Source organism: Aulonocara sp. 'chitande type north' Nkhata Bay, linkage group LG4 (genome assembly GCF_057382095.1).
Source record: "Aulonocara sp. 'chitande type north' Nkhata Bay isolate Kocher_YH1m ecotype deep benthic linkage group LG4, A_spYH_male_GT1.1, whole genome shotgun sequence".
In the NCBI taxonomy this organism is placed as follows: Eukaryota; Metazoa; Chordata; class Actinopteri; order Cichliformes; family Cichlidae; genus Aulonocara; species Aulonocara sp. 'chitande type north' Nkhata Bay.
The window spans coordinates 12322734-12347587 of NC_141347.1; the positions used below are offsets into that span (position 1 = coordinate 12322734).

Below are 24854 nucleotides of genomic sequence, written 5' to 3' on the forward strand. Positions count from 1 at the left end.
AAATAATTATGTAGAGAGCCAAAAACATTACATTAGCAGACCTCTGGCCAGTATTTGTGAGAACAAGCTAAGAATAAACGATGCAACTTAAAGCTTTGATGTAAAACTCTTTGCCTGGTGTTTAAAGGATAAAGACTGTGTTGAACAGCCTTGCATTACCCTGCAATTACCAATTAACTGACTGACCCCAGCCATACACCTGGAAAACCTGCCACATAGTTAATCTGCTACTTGACCCCTTCAGTGATAACAGACACCTCTCTGACCTTGTGACCTTCCACATACATTACACAACTATATTCACACACTAATCTCCAACACTATACAGGCAAACCCAATCCTGCTCGCAAGTGAGATAAACACCAAAATTCTTCAGCTTCCATTATACCTGTTTGCTAATAAGTTAAGTTACCTTTAAATGTGTTTATCACTTATTTTACATACTGTAGTTTTCAAGTAATCATAGCAAAAGGTCCATTTCCAAAGAGCAGATGTGTAACATACCTTGAAGCATGCAGCGGTATGCTGATTCAGAGATGGCATAAATGTGCGGAGGCATCTCATGCCTCTTCTTCCCTCTGTACATCTCAATGATGTTCTCTGAATAGATGGGCAGGTTCTTGTAGGGGTTGATGACCACGCAGAAAAGCCCAGAGTATGTCTGTATTTAAAGATATGAAACAAACAAACATGGAGGTTAATATCAAAGAGTTCTCTAAGAACTAAAAGAACATATGATTAGGTCTGTTGTGGATGTTTCTCAAGTTTGCTCACAATGATCACATAAAGGCTCAATGGAACCATAAGTGGATACAAACAGGATTGAAAGGAGCATGTACATTTCTGGTTTTATAAATCATCTAGCTTGCATTTTATCAGTGCAGGAAGACTTGTCATTACCCACATTTTGGTAGCTTACATCATCATAGCTGGCATGCAAGACAGTGATAGACGCAGAGCAGAGCAGATCTGAGGGAATGCTGATAAATGAAACACTGAGCAGACACTTGTCTGTGTGCAATACCCAGAGAGCCTTTTTAAGCCAAAACAGCACCGCATTAATATGAATAATGAGTTTATGGAATATTATAAAGACTCATGTTAGAGCAAACAGTGTGCACTGCAAATGTTTAGCCTACTTTCTGACTTGCGGTGTTGCATTTGGCTATGCCATTAGCTTGACAATGTCTCCCTAGAGAGTGTGTGCGAAGGCTTCTGAGCTGTGCTGTAGGCTGAATCTGACTCAACCAGAGAGCAAGGCAGACGGCGTGAGGGGCCCTGGTGGGGCAGTGGCTCTCGCTCATTCTGCAGATGCTATAGGGGCTTCACATTTCCCCTATGGATGACACAGAGAAAAGGCTGCTTCACGGTAGTATGACCTTCACACTGACATGCTAGGCTTATTCCAGGAGCCCACACAAATCTCCATTGTATTTACAGAATATAAAGTACAGCTATAGTGACTGAACCTTAAGAAAGTAATAATAACGCATACCTTGAGTTATGCCTCTTTCAGTGAGTTAATACCTCATATATAACTAAAAAAATTAGAGCCAGATGTTGAACAAAAGATAGATGGATATTATAAATCTGTGAGGCCGAGATGGCTAAACACCCTGGGCACCAGAGTCGGGCACCTCTCTGCTAGCTACTTGGAGTTACAGATATGTTTGTGCAGTGTTACTTAACACTACTTACAAAAACATGAACATAATTCCAGAGGTGCATATCTCCACCAATGATAAAAAATTCACTTGAGACCATGCTTGAATTAAGCTCATGGGTTCCAGAAGGATATCAGAGTCTGGATGAGTCTGCTCCATTTTCTTGAGAACATCAGAACAATCCTCATTTCATTTTTATTTCAACTTGATGTGGTTTTGTGAAAAATATTACACAAAATGCCCAATCGTGCACTCTCTTAAGTGTTGATGATCCAGATTCAATCTGGATCAATTCCAAGAGTTAATAACTTCTATTTTGGGCCCAACTTCACTTCTGGTTAAATTTTCAAGCAGTTGCCTTTTGAGTAATCCTGCAAAAAAAATAGGCAACAAACCAATCACTAAAACCTCTCGAGCAGAGGAGAAGTCCGGAAATAGAAATCTGATCTATGAAACTGAAATTATTTTGACGATCAGGTTCCTCTTTTGACTGTCAACATGACAAATGCAGTTCAGAAATAAATAAATTTAAAAGGCAAATGCTCCATGAACTGTTGTCCATAATAAGAGCCTTTGTTTTGAAGAGCCGTAAATATTTAAAAAGCTATTTATTCTATCGCTTCCTCAGCCATTAATATAGTACAACTAGTAAACAAAGCTACAATATTTGGAAAAGCAATCTCCTTCTGGGATCTTTTTGTATCAAAGCATCACACATCATGACACCTGCTTCATTATTAACGCTGCACCTAAGGCTGAGTACAGCACTGGGACGTCTACCTGAGTGACTCAGCAGACGATCACAAAGGACCCGGAGAGCACACAGCGTACTGTAGCTGTTACATAACAGCTCAGTCAGGGGCCTAAGTCAGCACTGAGCAACTGATGCTGTGCTGCTGATACAGAAGAAAGAAGGCGATGAAGTAGAGAGAGGCAGACGAGGATGAAGAGCAGAGCAATGATCCAGCTGACGGAGCTCCCTGTGGTCCAATCCAATGGAGAAGCAGAGGCGTAAAAAAACACCTAGCCATGCTCTCATTCTTTCTGTAAATTGCTCCCTACATGAGGGGGAGAGAGCTGCTGAAACTCTAACTCTCCACTCTCCTTTTCGAAGGCTAATGAAAATTTAATTCCCCCGTATCTGAAAACTGGAGCCACTATAAATGGAGAGTCTGTTCTGTTTCCATGGTTTAGTTCTGCAGCATTTAGTGCAAAAGCAGCTGGTGTGGCTGCAGAGAGATACCTGGACTTGAAGTTTGCTGTATCACATTCTATGTTCATGTTTTATTTGGTTAAAACTGCACAGAGCAGACCCGCCCTTATCTATAGATTTCTTGTTCATTTTGAGGGTCAAGTAAAATGTCTTTTGTCATAAAACACTATTTTCAGCTCCTCTCTTATTCATAATGGTTTGTCACAGTGAAAAAAAAATATGATGCCAGAATATTAAGTGGTTATTATTCCTCAAACATATGCAAATATGAGAAAAATAAAATAAGGATATTCTTATTGTGAAATATCCTGCAGGATAAATCCAGTACGAAGACCATTAACAACTGCTATTGCCAACTAGCAGAGGACACAGCTAACTTAACACCGCCTGACAAGAAGCCATGCCTGGCCCAGTCCAGCAAAGAGAAGGTGATATTTCCACTGTGAAATCAGATCCAGGGGAGGGGATGCCGTGGCCTAGTAACAGCTGAGCAACACATAGCCAACAGCAGACACAACAGCCGACCCCATCTGCCACCTCTGATCAGTCAGACAGCAGGCCTACGTTGACGGGACTTTCTCCACTCCAAAAGCCGTTAAGGGCACTCTGAGTGCAGAGACTTGCTCGGCGCCACTAATCTGTGTGGACTACAGTAGACTTTGACCAGTTCCCCAACGGGGCTCTGCTTCACTGATTTCATAGCAAAGCTAATAAATACTTCAGACTTGGCTTTTGAAGTAAAACACTGGTATGTGTGGTATCCAATCAGTTTAACAGCAGCAGCAGAACGATCAAATGTATAAGCTTTGAGGCAGTGGAGCCCATTATATAAAACATACTATATGCTATCAGAAAAGCTGTATGAATCTATGGCATTACATCCACCACACATTTTATTTCTGTAGAAATCTAAGAGGCAAAATGAAGAACAATCATAGCACAGCAACAGGTTACATCATAACCAACCTAAGTTCCTCCAGAAATAGAAGTCAACCGATGACTTTAATCTAATCATATTAAAACATTTTCTCTACAAAGTTATAAGGATGAGCCTGGCCATGCAGGTTTTCTTCTCTTTCTTAGGTTGCGCCTGCTCTAGACCTGCAGGCAGATCCACTATTATAATGTAATCATTCTGAGCAGGGCCATAGTGTAGGAACTACGCAAATATTTGAAATCAATAAGAAAGAAATGGATTGTGGGTCAATACTGATGTTTAAAGTAAGAGTTTTCATACACATTTTTAGTGCAAAACTGCGATATATGAAGTTGATGATCAGTCAACAGAGTGAATATCAGCTGATACTTATAGAAAACCAATGCATGCCATAAAACAAAGAAAGAAAGAAAATCTATGTCATTATTCTCCAGGACAAGTACGTCAGAGCGGAGAGGCAGAGTGAGTGTGGGAAAAGGAACTGAGTTGATGAAGATAGGACAGACACTGAGCAGCAGAAGAGCTGAAGTAGGCGGCAGGAGACAGACAGACGGATGGTCTTTTTGCCGTGGAAGAATGCTGAGGCTTTCTGACAGCTGAGGCTTATCTAACAACACAAAGGCTTGCTTGTAGCCCAGCTAGTGAGTAGCATGGTGGCTAGCCTGTGACTCACCACCGTACAGATAGAAAGGTGCCAAATTTAGTGAGCCAGCTTGACAGGCGGCCTGACTTTACACGAAACAAGCCGTCAGCTCTACAAAGGGCCATACAAAAGAGGCTGTACAGGATAGAAAAATCACACAGAAACTAGGATTTCACTGACCAGTAACAGATGTGTGATTGTAATTAACAGTAAAGATACACACTGGAAAATTACTGGACGCCCACAGTTGACTTTTCTGCATGTTTCGGCAACAATATATAAGATTTGTTTTCTTCACAGTAACCTTAACATACAGAATGTGCATTACTGACCTACTGACTCATCTAGCTCAGCAGGAGCTCAGTCTACTCCACTTAACTTGAATTTTCAAAGCTTACACAATTGAAAATGAAATAATATAACATCACAAGGGACACCAGTGTGAGGCATTCTCTCAAAGCAATACAGTTTCTAATAGGGGTGCAACAATACTCGTATCAATATTGAACCGTTCGAAACAGTGCTTTCGGTTCGGTACGCATATGTATCGAACAATACAAAATTTTTATTTTATCAACTTTTCTACTGACGATGCTGTCTGTGTTGAGCGCTCAGTGGATTTGCGCTCGACAGTGCAGCCTAGGCGGAGTAGTCGAACGCAGATTCACTGAGCGCAGGGCAAGCTAGCAAGACAGAAGTTAAGCTCTCGTTGCAACATGGCAAATTGAACCTCCCCCACCCTCATTCAGATCTGGCCTTTGGAACTATTTTGGTTTTCATGTAACGTATGACCCTGAAGGTAAGGGCGTCATGGACAAAAGTAAAACAGTTTGTTGGATGTGCCACGCAATGCTCAATTACATTGGTGGGAACTAGTGCGTTAGCGCAGTTAGCTCGTTAACGTGTTGACGCCGTCCAGCCCCAAGCACGGGGCGATCTGCGGTAACTCGTTAACCGAGATTTGCCGTGTTGTGGCGTTAACGTCATTTCAACGGGATTAACGCTGACAGCACTAGTGGGAACACAACGAATATGACTGGACATTTACTCCGACATCATCCTAGTGCAAAGACAAGTGGAAGCAGACAAAAACAACAAGCAGGCATGCTACAAACTTTACCCGAGTCATTTAGACAGCCGTTAGCACATGATTCTCCTTATGGGGACCTGATATGTTTAATATGCTGCTGAGAATATAGCCCAGAAGAAGCGTGTAGTATAGCTTTTATTTTGGAAAGAGACATTTCTCTGTAATAAACTCTCTTTTCCAAAGATGAGTGATTTCAAAACTGTACTTTTGAGTTAAAATATATATTTATAATTTTAATAAATGACAAATTAAATAGGCATGAACATTTTTTTTTTGTATCAAAAAAATATCGAAACGTGACACCAAAGTATCGAACCGAACCGTGAATTTTGTGTATCGTTGCACCCCTAGTTTCTAAGTACCTGATACATAAAGACATGGTACAGTAAGTCCTGTACTGTATAAACATACACAACAACCTGCATTGTCTGCTAGAATGTGGATTGTGATATTGGGGATTATCAACATAGGTCTTCTAAGTACAGTTAGACCAAACTACAGAGTCCCTTTAATATTAGGTTATTGAAAACAGTAATTGTGTCCTAAAGGCAAACCTATGAAAATATTTTACAGGTTTAGAAAAACAGTTAGTACAGACCTCAACTTGTAAAAGACTTGCAGAATCATATTATGACTCAGATACAGAGGTCTTTCCAATTATCTCAATTCAAAGCACAGCCTTGGGGTAGGCATTATATTATGTCTGCAGTAGATATATCAGAGCTCTGGGGGGTAAGTCAAACGCACTGGAAAGAAGTTTCAAGCACAGGGGGTTTCTTTTTCTAACAGTGAGCTAAACAGGAGAAAATTCTCTTCCTTTTAGAAAACCAACACAGTCAGACATATGTTTTCAATTTCTCTTAGGCAAGGGGACAATTAACAAGCACCAAAGCCAATTCTGAACCCAGAAAAAAACTGAAACCATGACACCATGGTATTAGGAAGAAACTGAAGAGGGAGCTGGTGGAATGACATGGAAATTCAAGCCATATGGGAAATTGCTGAAACGCTTTCTTCCATTTTGGTAGCGGCAAATTATAATAATACTTTTAAGCATTTGACGATTGCAATGCGTTGCTGCATTCACTTTATCACATCTTGTTGGATGAAAGGCTCATTTATAAGTGCAACGAGTCACCCAGCAGCGCCCGAACCACAGTCTCTCAGGTAAAAACTAACCCACATTCTATTCCTGGTAAACATGTCACTAAATGGGTCAAGATCGCGTCACAGAGCTGCTTCATCTGTGGTGAAACTGGATTATGGGGACAGAAGCGATGCAGTGATAGAGACCACTCCAGACACTGCGTAAAAATTCACTACTACAAAACATTTAGATATACAGACACCAGAGATTTTCCTGACTGGTCTACATGTGTAATATATTTTAAAAAATGGCCATGTGGATGAGAAAAACTGAACTGATAGGGTTGTTTTGTGATCTGAGAAACAGCTAAAATAAAGGAATGTGGGGGTTAGGGTGACACCAGCAAGGTTTATGGCAAAGGTCTGTCTTTAGCCAAGGTGAGAGAGAAGTTATGGCATTTAAGACCATAGAGCTCTGTCAGTCATTCTGTGTGCAAATATGTGAGTGTGTTTGTGTGGTCATGAGTCACTCAGATGAGCTGCTTTTTTCCCTAAACAAAGATGGATAAATATCAGATCTCACTTTTAACCAAGACTGTAAGACAGGTGACTAAACACGAAACAACTGCCTGCAACGAGCAGAACAGCCAGAGAAATAATTTTGAGGTCAACCATCCACCAGTGTGTTGAGTTTACAGTAAACTGTTAGAAAAAAAAAAAGAACCTTTTGAAGGCTCCAGGTCTAAGTCACTCACATATATGAGTCCAGAGTAGTAGCGGTCCTTCAGGTTGTGCAGCACAGACGCCTCATTCAGGCAGGTGAGTTCAGCCATGTCTTCCACCTTGCTAAATTTGGGTGGGTTCATCTTCTGGATGTCATCCTTGTTGATCACCACCTTTTTACCATTCTCTGCCAACTCCACTAGCACTTCCTCGCCACGCTCTTCTCGGATACCCGCCGCCTCAAAGCCATGGCGCTCGGAGGGGACCCACACTAGCTTCTTGGCCGTCCAGTCAGCCTGTGTGGCTGGGTTGTAAACCACAGCCCGGTCCACAAACAGGTAGCGCTCTGGGTCCTCTTGCCCACTCCGATGAGACATTTTAACTGGGAATGATCACCACAATATGGCCACCTAGAAGAAAAGGGGGTGCAGCGATAAGTAGCAAAACGTGAAATTTAGTCAAATTTTACATCTCACCCTATGTGATCAACAGGAGTGTGTGTGTGTTTGATCGCAATGGGATTGCACTGGTCACTTCATAGGAAGTAACCTTTCTGCAAACAGCTGCACTCTGACTGTAGTCACTCTCAGAGTGAGTGATGGAGGTTTGCAGATAACTAGCTAATTTATAAATACAGACGGATTGCTAACATGCTGCCATCAGTCTGAATGAGTCATTGTCAGCGAGCACAACTCAAAGGTACTCCACACAACTGGCTGCCAGCTGGTTATATTCTAGTTATATTCCTATAAAACAGGAACACTGCTTAGTGCAACAGTTAAATATACATTTCTGTTAAATGTTAATTTCTGTCTATGTAGACAGCAACGGTGATGTTTGAAGATATATTACAATTAACTGGTGTATTATCAGAAAAGGACTGCATGTAGATGCCAATTTCACCCCATTCAATAGCAGACTGAATCTGTCGTATGTTAGGTTTTAGTGAATAAATGAATAAATAAATAACTGAAGTGAGATAAAAACTTCAACTTTGAGGGCATGATTTGCAGTTGAAAGAATGTGATATATACTACTGCAATTCTCAGCAGATGGCAAAGTAGTTCTGTTAAAATAACATCGCATTATGAACTTAGTGTCTGGTGATTCCCACTTGTAGTCATCACTATAGATCCAATAATGGCAGAAACGTCCAGTGACACTAATACTTATGAATTTAGTAGAATTCACTGATCATTATACATCACATAGATATGCATGAATTTAAGTATGTCTCTTGATTCATAGCTGGTATAATAAAGTAATACAGTGAAGAAGGGAACTCATATGTCAGACAATCAAATAAAAGTTGCGAGTCAGACTTCAGTGTAGGTTTGGCAGCCTGGCACTGCACAACAATAATGCGCGTACTGCGGAGACTACACCGCTCTGCCAGAAAACCAAACGGGACAGATGGACGACGTACTGTGAGTGTCACATACAATAAGTCGCTCTCGTTCTCCAGGGAGCTCGCTGTATACAAAATAACCCGAATTTTAACACCTATCCAGGTAGCTCTGGAAACTATAAACGCCTGAAACATGCAGCTGAAGTCGCCCTTCCAAATATTAGGCTAATAACTGCGTAATAAACCTGCGCAACTGACGGAGCTAGCTACATAAGTGGGTAACGGGAATAAGTCACGACACGGTTAATTTAAAAGAACGAGTAACAGCGGCTAAAAGTTATTGTCTGGAGAACAACCATTAGGATAAACAAAAATAAGGTTACTGTCGGAGAAAATTATTTTCATGAGCCAAAAGAAAGAGTCATAAAGCTAGCTTACCACAGTCTGCACTTTTTCTGTTACGTATTAAGAGTTCAGGTGTTACCAATTAACACGTTTCTATGGTGAGAGAAAAAAGAGAGAGAAAGAGTCCTCGAGGTCAACCAGAGCGCTTATGACGCCGAGCGGTGGATTTTGAACCCCGCTACTCAAATAAAGACTACAGCCAAAGTAAGTTTCCAGAGCGACCTCCATCCCCTATCCCGGAGGCTGCTCACTCACTGACGCCGTAATAATCACCACGCGCCCCATCGTTCTTCGCCCTCGCGGCTGGCGCGAGCAAACTTACCTGCAGCAGTCAGAACCTGTTCACAAAGCTCCCCCTGATTCGACCCTGAACGCAACTATACAGCTGCTAGCCACAAGAGAAATGCAGGCATGTATCTGGGCTTCGGTATGCACCACAGTGCACAGTGCTGCCTCCACACTGGGGCCCCTCCTAAAGAGAGCAGGCTTGACCACCGCTGCTCCCGCCTACGGTGGACTGTGCGCACTAGAAAGTGATCGCGCAGATCAATACGCCACACTGTCGCACTCTTGTCAGGATTCAGCCGCTAATAAATTTTTATGTGCGTGCCTTCACGCCTGTCAGAATCCCCTCAATGGCATTAATGAAGGCAGCAATAATGAATACACTGTCGGGCATTATGCTGCGGTGGATACCTTTTAAGATCTATCCCACAAATATCTAGGCACTGCACACCCACTACATGCAGCCTAGAAGCGATTGGGCTCTCGCTTTGCGGTCTTTCTCTGCCCTTCTCCACTATTGGCTGGAACAAACCAACCCCCCAATTTGCTGCAAACCACTGACAAGCATAAAAAAACCCCAAAACATAATAACTATTGCAACTGCTGCTTGCATGCATTATAAAACCGCCTCAATTTGCCACGCATTGTTATTGTTGTCTAATACCTCACATGTTTTCTAAACAAAAAAGCTAGAAAACAAGAAGGGTTAAGTACTTCTTAATAAAACATAATGTGGCTTTTGACTGAAACAGCTCCCTCTTGTGTCTGAAAGCAACATCAGCAGCGGCACCAGCTCACACAATCGTGCGACTTCTTGAGTTTTATTACAAATGGAAACATGTCACCAGGGGCGAGAAAAACATGTGTTTTCTGTAATTAAATAGTCATTCACTTTACTAAGGAAGCAGTGGAAAACGTGTCATAACAATGAAAGTTTCAAAAGACGGTAAAGGCGTTGTATGTCATAGTTCTGTACAGTCTGTTAATGTTGGGGCTCTTCAGCGTCCGCCCCTCCAGGCTCCTCCGCCACGCTTCTTCTTCCCTCCTCCTCCTCCTCCTCCTCCTCCTTTAACCTTCTTCCTCACGCCGGTCGCCTGTTCCGTGTCATCATCGTCTCCGTCCCCTCTTTTAGGCCTTTTCCTTTTGTCGCCTTGCTCCTTCATTTCCTGGGGAACACAAACGTTTTCTTAATGTTCATCTACACTAATAGCTGACTATATTCTATATACAGGCATTTTAGGTCAAGACGGAACAAGTTTAATTTTAAAAAATCAAACATTTCTAAATATGTATTTTTGAAGAAATTAGCCAAGGTTTAGCCAAGTTTCAAACATTTGTTCGTAACTTTTAGTTTATGCTTGCAGTCATTGCTCTTTTAAATATATGGTTACATTTAAATCATTACACTCCCCAACAACTTTACCACCTACACCTGCCTGTTAATGCAAATATCCAGTGTGGTCAGTTCTCTGGTCATCTGCTTCGAAACTTGAAGCAGATGACCTGCGGCAGCAGAAGACCACACAGAGTGCTGCTCCGGTCAGCTAAAAACAAGGAACTGAAGCTAGAAGCTGCATGGTCTCATGAAACAGAAGGACAACAGAAGATTGGAAAAATGTTGCCTTGTGTGATGAGTGTTGATTTCTGCTGCCACAATTGGATAGGATGGTAACAGTTGGCATAAACGACATTTTATCAACAGCTCAGGTTGCTGGTGGTGTAATGGTTTTGGGGATATTTTTCCAGCACACTTTGGGATCCTTAGCACCAACTGTTTACTGTTCATACACCACAGCCTGTCTGATCATGTCCATCTGTTTATGACCACGCTGTATCCATCTTCTGATGGCTGATTTCAAGAGGATAACACACTGTGTCACAAAGCTCAAATCACCTCATGTAGAAACATACCACTAAATACTGATGCATTGGCCAGGCAGGCTCAGACGGGTTTATGCACCATTGTTTTCACACAGCATGTTTTTTTCTTCTTCAAATTTTAGGCTATACCTGACAAATACAGAGAAAAGACACAATAAAGACAGGATGACTTACTATTTTGGCAAATCTCTGGGCCTCGCTCACCCTCTCCACCAGCATCATCACTTCCTCCTCTTGGGTTGGAAAGGCTGGAAGTTTCTTCCCAATCAAGCTTTCAATTCGCTGGAAAAGCTCCACATCATACCTATGGTTATATGGACACCAGACACATTTACTTGCTGCAGTGACCTTCCTCTCCAAACCACAGTATTGCACAACTTACTCAACCATGTCAAAATGGTATAAAAATGGCAATAAGTGGAAACAAAGCAGAGATGTTATTGTATATGGAATGACTGGTGACAATAAAAAGGCCCTTCTTACTGAGTGACGAAAGTGATGGATTTTCCAGATCGTCCTGCTCTGGCTGTTCGGCCAACCCTGTGAATATAGTCCTGTAGGATCAAACACATCCACAGATCAGCTCATCGGTGAAGTGAAATAAATCATCAAACGCACCACCAACATGATTATCAGCGCCTCGGTACCTTAGAGTGAGTGGGAATGTCATAGTTGATGACGCAGTCGACATGAGGAATATCCAGTCCTCTGGATGCCACGTCAGTCGCCAGCAGCACCGACCGAGACTTGGACTTGAACTTGTTCAGAGCTCCAAGACGTTTATTCTGCACGGCGAAGGAAGGAAGATCCAGACCACATCACAGTATCCACCAGAAAGAAAAAGGGAAAACTTTCACTTCCTTAAAAACTCCATTTGATAAATGTCTGTGTGCATATTTACACACAACTCATATCATACATTAGGTCACATTTGCTGTAATGCCACAAAACCAGAAAGAGGGCTGACATCCAGCCAAACGGGACCAAAGCTGGTCAACATTCACTTTCATTCATGAGTGAAAGAAATTTTTCTTGGTCTACAAAAACAGCATCTTAGATGGTGCAAAGAGCTCTATTCAAACATTTAAGTGAACTGCAGCCTGATTTGAATGTAGATTTGATTGTAGACTGCTTATGGTAAACTGCAGACCATGACAATGACTTCCAGATGTTTCCAAATGGTACAAAAAGTACACTAACTTGCATGTAAAGTTAATTAAGCATGACTTTAGCATGTGTTGCAAGTGTGATCGTAAACCAAACTGTTTACAGGGTTTTATAGTATGCGTAGGTAATGCTGACAGAGCAGCAGGCACTATAATGAATGCTAACATCTCAGGTTAAATCCTTATACTCAACCGAGTCTCTGAAGCTTTACCTGACTCATCTGCCCATGTAGAGGGATAGCAGTGATGCCGAGGTTCCTCAACAACAGCGCCACCCGCTGGGCTGTGTTACACGTGCTGCAGAAAATAATAAAGGAGTTCCCGGCCAGCTCGTTCAGGATGGAAACCAGGTAGCAGTCCTGTTGGCAAAACCAAGAGCTAAACTTACTGAATATAAAACAGCTTCAGCAGGTCACAAACACAACTGTCAGCACATGGTCAGCACATGTACACGTGTGCACCCTACCTTGTACTTAGATGGTATAAAGATGTAGTACTGCTGCAGTTTGTCTACTGTGGAGTATTTCGTAGACACCGCGCACTTCACAGGATCTTTCAAAGCTGCTCTCTCTAGTTTCTGGACCTGTAAACATATGACAGAAGGTCAGGCAAAGGCTACTCTGGCAGCTGCTTATTACTGTCCCCCATAATGTGCAGGACAAGGACGGCTAAAAGAAACGCGACTAACATTCTCCGTCATCTAGAGTCGACAAAGAGAGAAGAACACAAAGATACCTTTTTGGTCATGGTAGCCGAGAACAAGAAAGTGCGTCTTTCTCTTGGGATCACCTTCAAGATTTTATCCACCTGGTAAAAAAATAAATAATAATAGGTATAAAAATGACAGTTTACATGAGCTACATGCTTCTTGAAATTTGTACAGGTTAAATTCTCGAAAACCTTCTCTGTTTATAGGCAAAGAGCTTCACAAATGGACACGTCACAGGCGCAAATCTAGCCTGAGGCGTTGGAGGTGTGGAGCCCGTAGCCAGCAGGTTTTTAATTTAAAGCTCAGCCTATCAGCTATTTGTAATCTTTCAAAATGCTCCACTGTCAACCAAAAAAATATACGTCAACTTGGGTTTTTACCAGCTTACGGCCAGTAATGCGAAGTTTAGGTAAATTTCACTTTTTGGATTTAAACTGCCATAAAGGTTGTCACATTCACTTTAAAATGCTTTCATCAATAACCTTTGAGCCTGCCATTTAACAGCACACTGAGGAGGATGTGGCTGAGGTGCTATAGTGAGTCTCCTACCAATAGGAAGCTACTGACCTCAGTTTCGAAGTCCATGTTGAGGATTCTGTCTGCTTCATCCATGACCAGGAACTTCAGCGCTCGTAGAGAGAAGCCCTTTGTGTTCTCGAGGTGATCGATCAAACGACCGGGCGTGGCTGGAAAAAAAACAAAACGATTTTTTTACTTAAAAGTATATCATCAAAATCAGTTTATAAAGGATACAAACATTACAACAGTGGGTGAACATAAGCAGACGTGTGAAGTGTGAAAAATATGCAACGCTCTTAAAGGTAAAGTCTTACCAATAACGATGTGCGGCTTTTTCGCTAACACCAGGGACTGGGACATCATGTCGATTCCACCAACTATCACGGCTGCAACGGAAGACAGACGGATTTAGAGCACAGAGCCTCCCGCACTACTGCAAGCCGCCTCACCTTTCAAGGACACGTACCGCACTTAACGCCGATACTGGAGCCCAGGGCCTCAAACTGCTCAGAGATCTGAAATGCCAACTCTCTAGTGGGGGTGAGAACAAGTGTGTGAAGCCTCTGGGGGGAGGCCAGCAGCGACTGGAGGATAGGCAGAGCGAAGGCACCGGTCTTTCCTGAACCAGTCTCCGCCAGGCCAATAACATCCTTCCCTGCAGGTCACAAGGAGACAAGAAATGTTACGCACTTTAACCTTTAGAGATTTAAACAAGTCCTGAGATTCAGACTGAAGCGCTGCTCCTTTAGCTTCAGTCCATGTTAAATCGTAATGATTCACAGAGAAATATGGAGAAGTTTCATATGTTACACGTACAGATATGAGGTGTGTAATCACGGTATGAATTTGAGCACAAACTGATTTCCAATCCTCTGCTGAGATTTCAGATTTCAAATCCCTGGGCCATGCATTTAGCCCATCATCTCTGATTAACAGGATATTTGCTGTCATTGTTACTTCAACTTGTTTTTTTGATGGTCTAGTACAATGATGCACAAATGGTGGCTATGCTAATGCCAAAACAAAGCTGAAAAGTAGCCATACAAAAACATATAAAAACAAGTTCATGAATATTTGAACATTCAGGGGCTGGTAGTGTCGGAGTAAATCTGCCTCTTTTAATAATTCAATTTATTCATGTCCTTTCTTCACTTTGTATAATAAACATTTGTCCCAGTCTTGTAGAAAGTTTTCTTCTTTCTTTTTCTGTCTGTATGCGAGTTTGTCCATCACAAGGATCTCCTCAACAACAACCACCCATTGTCTACAGCTCATTGTTTAAAACCTTAGGGGACTTAAACAGCATGGACGCAAATGGCCTCTAAGATGATCCAAATAGAGGATCTGAAACAATCGTTGGAATTACATAACTAAATATTTCCCGCAGAGCGAAAAGAATTTTATTCCAGAAGGGTTGTATTTTTCCTGATGTCCAAAAATGTGCGTATGGTTGTTCCGTGTGATCATGTACTGTTACTTGAGTAAAACTGACAGAAAGAGGTAAGCGTGATTTCTCACCTTGCAGAGCCACCGGTATAGCTTCTATCTGGATCTTCGTGGGGCTCTTCCATCCCAGCTGATCACAAGCCTCGCATAGGACATCAGTAACACCCTGTCGGAAGCAGACAAAAGGTAGAAATCTTTGTAACACGATCGTAATTGTGTACTAGCGCCGTATATGTCTCACAGACATATCCCATTCATATTTAAAAGGATAAAATGAGGTTTACATAACACAGCGGAGTTGTAGCTAACTCGAACAGCAGTGGTCTCTCCGTGTTAATGTGCCTGACTCTTTTCCTTCACTCGCTGAAGCAAACCTACCAGATCCTTGAAGCTCTTCACCGTCTCGTCGTTTTCTCCGCCATCACCGTGATCGCTTCCTTCATCGCTGCTCGAAATTTCGAGTGTTTCGTATGTGTTTGGCTTCACGCTCTCCTCGTCCGCCATGCTTTTCGCCCCAACGTGTCGTCAGTTCCGCACTGCGCAGATGCGGAAACGAGTTCAAGCTTAAGCCGCAGTGGATGATGGAAGTTTGTGTTTACGACCGAAAACGCCAGTGATTGGCTAAAAATACGACATGGGAATTTCTGTCGCGGATTGATTCACACTGAAACAAGATTAAACCAGTTTTTTGAGTTTTTATTTGGCTGAAGATCAAACAGTTTTACACTTTTACTGTTGTCAGTGGTTGGAAAACATTCTATAACTATTTTTATGTTAGGAGATCTGCAATAAAAAAAACAGAAAAAAGTAATACAAGATTGCTTCTAAGGTCAAGTTGCAAACAGGTGGTTGGAAGAAAAACAATTTCAGAGTTAAAAAACAAGACAAAAAAACAAAACAATATGCTGGATGTGAAAAAGCACTTCTGTGCAGAGCATAGTGTTCTTCTCTTGAATTGACTATGCAAGTTACCCAGTAAAATAAACAGATTTCTTACTCTTTTTGAAATGCACATTCTTGTTGATGCAACAAAAATCTAACCCAGATCAAATGAATATGAGCCTGTAGAGAACAAAGGTGAGGGTGTAGTGGCCTTTCACTGGTAGGTGACAGACAAACTGATTCTAGCTGAAAGTTTGAAGACGGCTACCTCTAGAACTCTGCACAGAAAACACAAAACAAACACACTGCTGTTGTTCAGCTTGCCACACTGATCATCATTATCGGCAGTACGCTCCCGAGTCTTAGAGGAGTCCCTCCATCTCCCTCATAAAGGCTTCATACACCTGGTCTTTAGTCTTCATGTTGGGCTGAGACACAGCACCCATCTGTGATGGATTGGCCACGCCCATAGGAGCTGTTGCTGTGCTGTGCTGTTTCTGCCACTGGCCTCCTCCCACACCTTCATCTCCCCTCCTTCCTCCAACAGAACCCCCTGCTTTCTCCATGGGCCCAGGTGCTGCTCCTGGCATTGTTCCAACCTTGTCCCTACGCACCCTCAGCGCTGTGGGCACAAAGCGGGTCACCTCTGCCTTGGGATTGATAATTTGAGGTTTGGCAGAGATGGTAGCCCCGCCTGCACCGGCACCTGCTGCCAGGTTGCCTCCTGCAGCTGCGACAGAGGTGATGTTTGCGCGTTTTTCGATGGTGGGAGGGTGGTGATGGCTGGGGGGATTGCTGCCCGGATTGGTGCCTGTGGAGGCAGCAGCTGTCCCAGGCGGAGGGGGCATCTGCATGACACCAGGTCGCATGGGCATGGCAGGGGGTTGCAGGTTGGTCTGTAAACCGTCCTGGCTGGATCCTGAGCCTTTTTGTCGCTGAACAATGTTTGGAGGAGCACTCAGCACATTGGAATTGAGAGGTGGAGGGAAGAGAGACAGAGGTGGTGCAAGAGGACGCGGAGGCCCTCCAGCTCTTGGGGGAGGAGGCGGGATACCTACAAGGAGAAAAAAAAACATAAATGAGAAATGCATTCAACAGAAGTTCTCACTATTTTATATCTTTAGATTGCCTCCACACACGTGCCTACCTGGTGGTGCTGGGGGTGGTAATCTGGGAGGTGGACCACGTGGTGGAGGGCCTGGTGGAAGGCCAGGAGGGGGGCCTGGTGGAGGACCAGGTGGTCGACCTGGTGGAGGCCCAGGAGGCAGAAGCCGAGGCATTGGAGCCCTCATTCCTGCAGGCATGCCAGGAGGCCTCAAGAACGGAGGAGCACCTGAAGATAACAGAAGATCTCTTTGAAAAAACGATGCAGAGCACTCACACTTAGAGAAGTAGAAGACCCCCACAGAACAGGCACAGGAAATTATTCTAGTATGACTTCAGAGTTGAAGCAATCAATCTTTTAGCTAATCAGAATGCGAACCTGGTGGGGGGCCAGGAGGTGGGCCAGATGGTGGACCAGGAGGCCTCATTGGTGGTGCCGGAGGTGGACCAAGTGGTGGAGGTCCTGTCATCGGTGGCCCTTGCATGTGTGGAGGCCCTTGCTGTCCCGTGGTCCCAGCTGGAGGGGGTAGTCGCTGATTGGCCATGAGATGGGACTGGTTGTCCCCTGGAGGGCCTCTGTCCTCGATGTCAGAGCTGTCTGATTCATCTGTGTATTCTTCCTCTACCTCTTCTTCTTCCTCCTCGTCAGGAACTGACTGACCTGAAGACAAAAAATGAACAAATAAAAATGGCATAGCATATCATCATACAAAGAAAAGACACTGTGAGGAGCACTAGCTTAGTAAGTGCTTAGCACTAACAGTACCTGCCATCCTTAACATCATGGCTTGCAGAGGTGTAATGGCCTTGGTCTTCTTCACAACCCTCTTCTTCTTCCTTTTTCCTTCACGGGGTGCCTCTGCAGGCATATCTGCGAAACGTACGCTACGACCTGCAGTAGTTAAATAATAACAAATTCAGGAATACAACAGAATAGAAACAGTTATAAGATCAAGAGATAAATAAAGGCAACAAAGACGTGAGTTGAGGCTTAAATGTGTTGAAGCAGTCAGAAACACTCACCACCATGTCTTTCACTTCTGTCTCTATCTTCTTCTCGTTCTCTCTCATCGTCCTGCCTGTCCAAGCGCATTCTCTGTTCACCATCTCCCCCTTCATCTCTCTCTTCTTCACTGATGTCTTCAGAGTCGCTGTCGTCATCAATATCGTCCTGATCTCTGTCGCTCTCACTCCCGCTGTCCCGATCTCTCCCCAAATCCATTGCAGAGTCCTTTTCAAATCCAGGAATGGAAGGCTCTGTTCAAAGGAGAAATAGTGTAACAAGAAGAAATGTTAAATTATAGGTGGAAAAAAATCATTTGATTATCAGAGGGAAACTGGCTGTATCTCACCTGCATCTGTGCCGTAACCGCGTCGAGCAGGTCCATACAGTGCCAGGACCTGAGGAGGTGGGGGGCCAGGTGGAGGCCCAGGGGGCTTCTTCCCTGGAGGTAAGCGTGGGACACCTGGCACTGTTGCCAATGCTGGTCCGGAGGACGATGGTCCTTTACTAAGACATGCATAAAAACAGAATTAACTCAACTGCCCATTAAAATTCTAAAATGTCACATACGGAGTTTAACTGCTGAAACTTTTACTACTCATTGAATGAGTCTTACCCAAAAGTGGAGCTCTTCTTCAATATGGAGGGAGGCTGAGCCCCTGGTAGTGGGATGTCCTGGATGTGGATACTGGATGGGGCATGAGGCATGTCTGGTAGAGGGATACTGTCAACCTCCACCAACTCTGCATTCTGAAAAAGAGGAAACGTCACACAACAGAGTAAACAGAGAGCACAACAAAGGATAAATAAGGTAATGGAGCACACATCTGAAGCAATCAAGCTCAAGACAAATAAAAGACGAGTAATGGGTTTTGGTGTCTGCCCCAAAATATTCATAATCCTGACTTTTAAGATTTTTTTGCAGCCCAACAAGGCGTACACAAGCCTGTAGGACAATGTGCATACAATATACCTCTCATTCCTGCATCAATTTATGCAAGAATTATTATAAACTGAGGAACCCCGCCCCCCAAAACTGTCATGTAGTTTCCAACACACCTTGACTGAGTCAAAATAAAGAGACAGCTGCCCTCTTTTAGTCTCATAGTCCAGTTCAAGTTTGCGTAGCTCTTTGTAGGTTTCAGGATTCTCTCTTTCGTACAGACGAACAATGCGCTCAAATGTCTCACGCAACTTCTTCCTCTTGTCCCGCAACACCTTCTCATTCAGCAACGGCTGCTGAACTGGGTTGAACTCTGTTCAGAAACAAAGTAATTATTTTCATTAGAAAAGCAGCAAATTAATTGTAGAATTCAGATTTTGACTGTGATTTTCTGCTGTTACCTAAAGGCCTGAAATACTTAAATACACACACTAATTATATATAGCATTAATCTACTGATACATGTGTTCCACAAGCTCAGGTCCTCTACAAGTGGCAAACATACAACTAAATAGTTACAACTAAATATATCTCTAACATCTAAATTGCATAAACTCTGCCCTGTCATCTCACCCATCTCATCCAGCTTCTCCATGTCTCTGATGATCTGTCTGGGATCCTTCATCTTCAGGACTGCTGCTCTCACCATCATCCTCTGCTTCTTGTTCTAATATTTCCAAATGAAAACGATGTTACCATCATATTATCACAGTATTGTTATCCTGTATTGCATATTTAGAAATATCTTTTTTTTTTTAAGTGAATGGTTCTAACCTTTTTTAACTCCCTTTTTCTGGCCTCCTTTCCTGTAGAAGGGGGGGAAGAAATGACCATTTTTATATCTAATCAGCAACTGAGCAATATCCAGCAGATCAATTCATGATTGAATTAGCGTCAGTTTGTTATCAGCACTTACTGGCCTGGTCGGTGGGATTCATAAACTTCCCACTCTTGGTGGAGGAGGTTGAACGTCGCCCCATTGTGACGGTAGGTCTCCTTCACGCTGCCATGTAATACAGCAAAACAGAAGAGAAGTGACTTGTAAAGGAAACCTTACGTTGTTATTTTGTGGTACGTTCAAGAATAAGTCGGATTTTGTCACAACCTAAAAATAACACTTTTAGCTCATATTTATGAATCACTGAGACTTTAAACAATGTTTGAATTCATTTTTGACAAATTGCAGCCTCCTTTTTGTTAATTCTAACTTCGATATCAAGGCAGTTTAACCAAACTATCTACAATACACGCCTTAAAGAATTTTACTGTTAGCTATTATTAGCAAAGAAGATAAGAAAGTTGACAATCAACGCACGAGTCAAACTATCTAAGCTCTTTGCACAATTAAACTATTGAATGAGCTGATAAACACCACAGAGCCAATCAAACATTTGTAACACATACATACATATGTTAAATCATGCCGGTCAAAAGCATTTGCCTGGCAGGTTAGCGGCTAACGTTAGCTTGCACTTATAGCTAGGCCCGCGTTAGCAACGAAAGCAGCACAGGAGGGAAAAATTCACTGTACCTTTTGTTCAGTAAAAACTCACAGGGCACAACGCCCTACACACACGCACACCTCCGTGTGCCAAAAGCAATGCAACACGTTTTGCGTACGTCCTGAAAGAGAAATCCAAACCCCCCAGGATTGAATATCACACCGTGGCTTCGCTAACTGTCCGCCATGTTTACTGCCGCGAATGAAAGCGGAAAGGCGATTTTGACGTCATCAAAACAAGCGAGCAGTGAAAGAAAAATAAAACTAACTGGGCGAACGGTATTATTTAAAACTTCACTTCATAGCATTTGTACATATACTAGGACTTTATCATATTCATATTGTGTGGCGCAATGTAACTCTAATGATAATGAAGGGTGATTCTCGTTACAGGTTCCAAGACTGCAATCTAGCGATACTGCCCCCTGATGGTTACAAGCAGCAATTACAACCTCGCTGCACTGATGTGCCAAAAAGTGATCGTATGCCAATCACTTTTTGCCTGTTTTTTTTATGTCTAGATCTCTTTTTATGTTTTTATATAGTTGCTTATATTGTTAAATAGGCTGCAGTAAACAGAGTTTAAAAATGGGTTATATGTTATATGTTTTGTAGCAGTGCTCCTGCTGCTCTACATTCACCTCTCCTTTGCTCTTTTGCTCGGTGGATGTTGAGGATTTGGCTAACTCGAAATGTCAAAATCATATTGTGGGATTTTGACTTTTTGCCCATACACAATGTCAATTTCTTCAAGTCCGTCCTCGCTGGTTGATGTCTCCACCATAGGACGATTCAGTCTCTCCCACAGCTTTTTTTTAATGCTTCTCCCCATCTCTAAACTGTAGGGACGTTTGCGGCCATGCTTGGACCTGCAAGAAGAAATTCAATCAAAATGATGCATGTGGTCAAAAACCATACTGTAACCATTTTAGAGCTGGTGATTTTAAAAAGTGACAGGACATTTGGAGACAAACGTACGTCAGCATGCTATCTACCACCTCATGGTAGACTCGCTGATAATCTTCCACTGAGAAGTTGTAGATTTTTAAAGTGCTGTCACTGGAGCTGGTTGGCTGGTGGTTGGTACTGCATGGCTCGGGTCTGGGGGGCAATTTTTTTGACACTGGCAGGTCATCATGGGAGATTGCAGAGGGAGGCACTGAGGTCTTTGGAGGTCGGGAAGAACTGGATGCTGGGCTTCGCTTCCTTTTCCGGGGCTGACTGACTGTTCTGTCACGGCGCCGGGGCCTCTGGGTTGAATTAACAACCTGGGGAAAGGTCAGAAGCACACAAGGGAATGTCAGTAGTTAATAGCGACCTCATTTTTTTCAAACAAGACAAAAATCTAAATTTGATGAACCACAATGAAGTCCAAACTTCAAAACCCTCAAATGATTCTGTTCCTGAAATTTTACACATCCAACCTGGTCCTTGCTGCAGCACGGTTGTTTCCTGCTGGCTCTGGGTTTCATTGCATCACGGGCCTGGCATGCAGTGTTTCTCTTACAATAATTATGGTCTTTGAGGTGAGGCACAGTAAGCTGCAGGTATACACAAAAATGACAGTAATGCAGACATCAGTTAGTAGTTCATGAAATATTTAAAAAATAACAAACCCTTTCATATGTCCATAAACTACTTAAACCACTCGCATGGTTGAATAACTTGTCCACAGTGATTGTAACGACAAAAAATATCCAACATGTTCACATAAAATCATAAGAACTAAAACCAGGACAATGCATCAAGGTCAGTGTAATAAAAGACGTGTCAACTTATGGGCTCGTCGTGTTAGAGCTTCACTGCTGCATACCCCCAAATGACATGTCAAATAATAATTTGCATAAGCTAAACAAACACCAAAGTCCATGTTGTATTAAACTCTAATTTCTGTTATAATCATTGCTGCTTATTGCCGTTTTTGAACAATGCAGATGCACAAAATACCTTTGTAACTGGCTAAGCTTGGTCACGTGTGGCACTTATATGGTTTAAAATTACGTGTAGGATATAAAGAAAAGCAAGCTGCAATAATAGGAGAGCCCTGCCTTGTGTGTGGGGGGTAATGAGTTCAAGATCATCATTAGGCTGTGGTGTAATGAGGGACCTCTACCCAGAGGTGACTGTCTTGTCAGGTGAATAATTGTAGCATAAGCCACAATGAAGAAGGAGATTAAAACTTTAGTTAAAAAAGCCCAAAAGCAGAAGCTTTGAGGATTTTAAAGATGATCACAGTTACATGTGGCTCCTGTAAACATGTGACAGTGTGTGTACATTTGAAAATTCAGATGATGCTGCAGAACATGGCTTGCATATTTGTAAATAAACATTTTGGGGATTAGCTTTTCTACAGTGAATAAAGTCTCAGTGTTTACTTGTTTTATTCCCTGATTTTAGTTTTAAATACAAAATAAAGGCCCCCAATCAGGAACATGCACAGCCCACCCCCACCCCCCCCAAAAAAAGCTAGAAACAGGCCTGGTGATCATTATGCACTTGAGTTAATTCGAGATGTAAGATACTCTACTTATTAGCAAAAACTGAACATTTTTATCCCAGCTGCAATCTTTGGTGACATGTCTGCCACAAGATCATTTAATACACACAAAAGAAAACGTTATTATAGGTAACATAACTGTGCATAAATGACTTTATGCACAGTTTACCCGTTTACAGCTACAGTGCAACAGTCTAACATGCAGGTATAACTCCCACGTGCACAGGCACGTTTTTAATGCTTTTTATCCACATTTATGTCGTCTATATTTTCATGTTGCCCTGTTGCAAAGTGAACTCTTTCTGGCCGTCGAGTAAATATTCAAAACTTATTGAAAACGGTCATAAAATCTCACATTTTCCATGATGGATGATGGTTGCTGGGTCGCTTTCCTCCGTGACATGGGAGTTGGACACTTGTAAGGCTGCAAGAAGTCTTGAGCAGAAAGTTGTCTTACTTTTTCAGAAATTTTCAGAAATCCCTTGTAGCTTTGCACAACACGCCGAGTGAAATCTGTCTGAACTATACCAAAAGATGCAATGCAACTAGAACCTGGAGACGCATAGCAACCACGCAACCTGTCATTTTAAATCACGCATTTTTGTACCTACTGTTAAAAATCACTGTAATAATTGTTTTTAGTGAGTTTTTCCCTCAGTTCAACCTCAGTTATGGCGGCTTTTTTTAATATTTAGGCATCCACATAATTACTCCATCAAAGTGGTGCGTAATGATCATACGAAAATACGTCAAAACAGAGCAAAAGTGGTTTTATTTGCCACAGCATATCACAGCAGCTCATTGTATTTGAAAACTACTGGATTTCATAAGTTGTGCTTATTTTATAAATGGCCCGGAGAGTAGCAAATTCTCTCTTTCTACTCACTGTACTGAACCCGCTGCACTACCCACTTTCACCAATAGGTGTCACCCTTTTACCGTGGAACCAGCTATGTACAGCTCCAAAGTCAATCGCTAGAGAGATCTGTTGCAGTAATAACTTCTTTCCAAAAGGTGTCTGTATAAAAATCTCTGTTATGCTCTGTCAGTTTGCAGTGCCTTAGTCTGTGGTGACATTTTTACTGGCTCATGCTCATGAATCCACATGCAACGCACTGTCTGTCCCAGCCTCAGAAATGGATTTAAGACGTTTTAGTTTGATATATCACCCTGTGGTCAGTTTTTGACATTCGTTTTGTTGCGGTCTTGAAAACAGAAAACAGTTACATCTGAAAGAAGATTTTAAATAAAACAAAAAGGGACAATTATATAATACATAATAATACATAAATGTCTGTTTTTATACAGCACTTTTCTGCTCCACTTGCACACTCAGAGCACTTTATGAAACATGCCTCATTCACCCATTCACACACACATTCATACCCTTTTGTAGTGTTTTTTAAATAACATTGACATGCATTCTCACTCTATACTGTTTATGGCATACAGTATCTGCTTTGTTGTTGTATCACTAAAATAACTTTTGCTTAAGCAACATGAACCCAGATGGTTTAAAAAACAAAAACAAAAAAATCGAATGGCATTACATAACAAGAGAGAAACAATGACTGGAATGTGCAATGTGGATTTCAGTAAGTGTATAAAAGAGGCAACATTTCCTTGTACCATGTGGTCATAAACAGGTTGCTCTTCATTCTAAGAAAGAGCTGGATGTTTACAAAAGATGTGACGGTGTCACCATTTAGTTAGAAAGTATTAGGCCAAACTCTTTAAATCTTTGAATTTAGATGTTTTCAGTCCTGTGGCCATAGGTGTGTAAAATGTAGTACCAAGCCATGCAGTCTG

The 24854-nt window shown here is 42.3% G+C and overlaps 4 protein-coding genes across 7 annotated transcripts in view; all 4 read right to left on the minus strand.

Moving 5' to 3' along the window:
• Positions 1 to 9807, minus strand: part of LOC147332054 (myosin-10) — a 67395-nt gene extending 57588 nt beyond the window's left edge. For 2 of the 3 annotated variants that reach the window (XM_086288462.1, XM_086288460.1), the window contains exons 1-3: positions 9432 to 9807; positions 7389 to 7766; positions 505 to 661 (exon numbers count right to left, since the gene is read on the minus strand). In XM_086288462.1, the coding sequence (XP_086144588.1) occupies positions 505 to 661; positions 7389 to 7733 (502 nt within the window). In that variant the 5' untranslated portion in view covers positions 7734 to 7766; positions 9432 to 9807. Of the gene's footprint in view, positions 1 to 504; positions 662 to 7388; positions 7767 to 9142; positions 9346 to 9431 lie in introns of those variants that run through there. The other variant, XM_086288461.1, reaches the window with a different exon arrangement.
• A 392-nt stretch (positions 9808 to 10199) lies between these two features.
• LOC147332055 (putative ATP-dependent RNA helicase DDX47) lies at positions 10200 to 15654 on the minus strand. The gene is made up of 12 exons (XM_086288467.1): positions 15494 to 15654; positions 15188 to 15281; positions 14136 to 14324; positions 13984 to 14055; positions 13718 to 13836; positions 13177 to 13248; positions 12908 to 13024; positions 12654 to 12800; positions 11923 to 12060; positions 11759 to 11829; positions 11450 to 11579; positions 10200 to 10560 (listed from the first exon to the last, which is right to left on the minus strand). Exons 1-12 carry the CDS (start codon positions 15617 to 15619, stop codon positions 10393 to 10395), a joined length of 1443 nt encoding a protein of 480 aa, XP_086144593.1. The 5' UTR covers positions 15620 to 15654; the 3' UTR covers positions 10200 to 10392.
• A 136-nt stretch (positions 15655 to 15790) lies between these two features.
• On the minus strand, positions 15791 to 20876 carry LOC147332056 (WW domain-binding protein 11-like). 2 transcript variants are annotated; one of them, XM_086288465.1, is made up of 12 exons: positions 20579 to 20875; positions 19964 to 20050; positions 19822 to 19853; positions 19621 to 19714; positions 19164 to 19360; positions 18721 to 18854; positions 18454 to 18611; positions 18125 to 18358; positions 17868 to 17993; positions 17481 to 17762; positions 17145 to 17330; positions 15791 to 17051 (listed from the first exon to the last, which is right to left on the minus strand). In XM_086288465.1, the coding sequence occupies exons 2-12, from the start codon at positions 20025 to 20027 to the stop codon at positions 16360 to 16362; spliced, it is 2199 nt and encodes a 732-aa protein (XP_086144591.1). In that variant the 5' UTR covers positions 20028 to 20050; positions 20579 to 20875; the 3' UTR covers positions 15791 to 16359. The 2 variants fall into 2 exon arrangements, with proteins under 2 accessions (XP_086144591.1, XP_086144592.1); XM_086288466.1 differs by having other exon boundaries at positions 19964 to 20876.
• A 276-nt stretch (positions 20877 to 21152) lies between these two features.
• LOC147332057 (uncharacterized) lies at positions 21153 to 23563 on the minus strand. Its single transcript, XM_086288469.1, has 4 exons — positions 23401 to 23563; positions 21973 to 22089; positions 21527 to 21816; positions 21153 to 21417 (listed from the first exon to the last, which is right to left on the minus strand). The coding sequence occupies exons 1-4, from the start codon at positions 23446 to 23448 to the stop codon at positions 21231 to 21233; spliced, it is 642 nt and encodes a 213-aa protein (XP_086144595.1). The 5' UTR covers positions 23449 to 23563; the 3' UTR covers positions 21153 to 21230.
• Positions 23564 to 24854: the final 1291 nt, after the last annotated feature.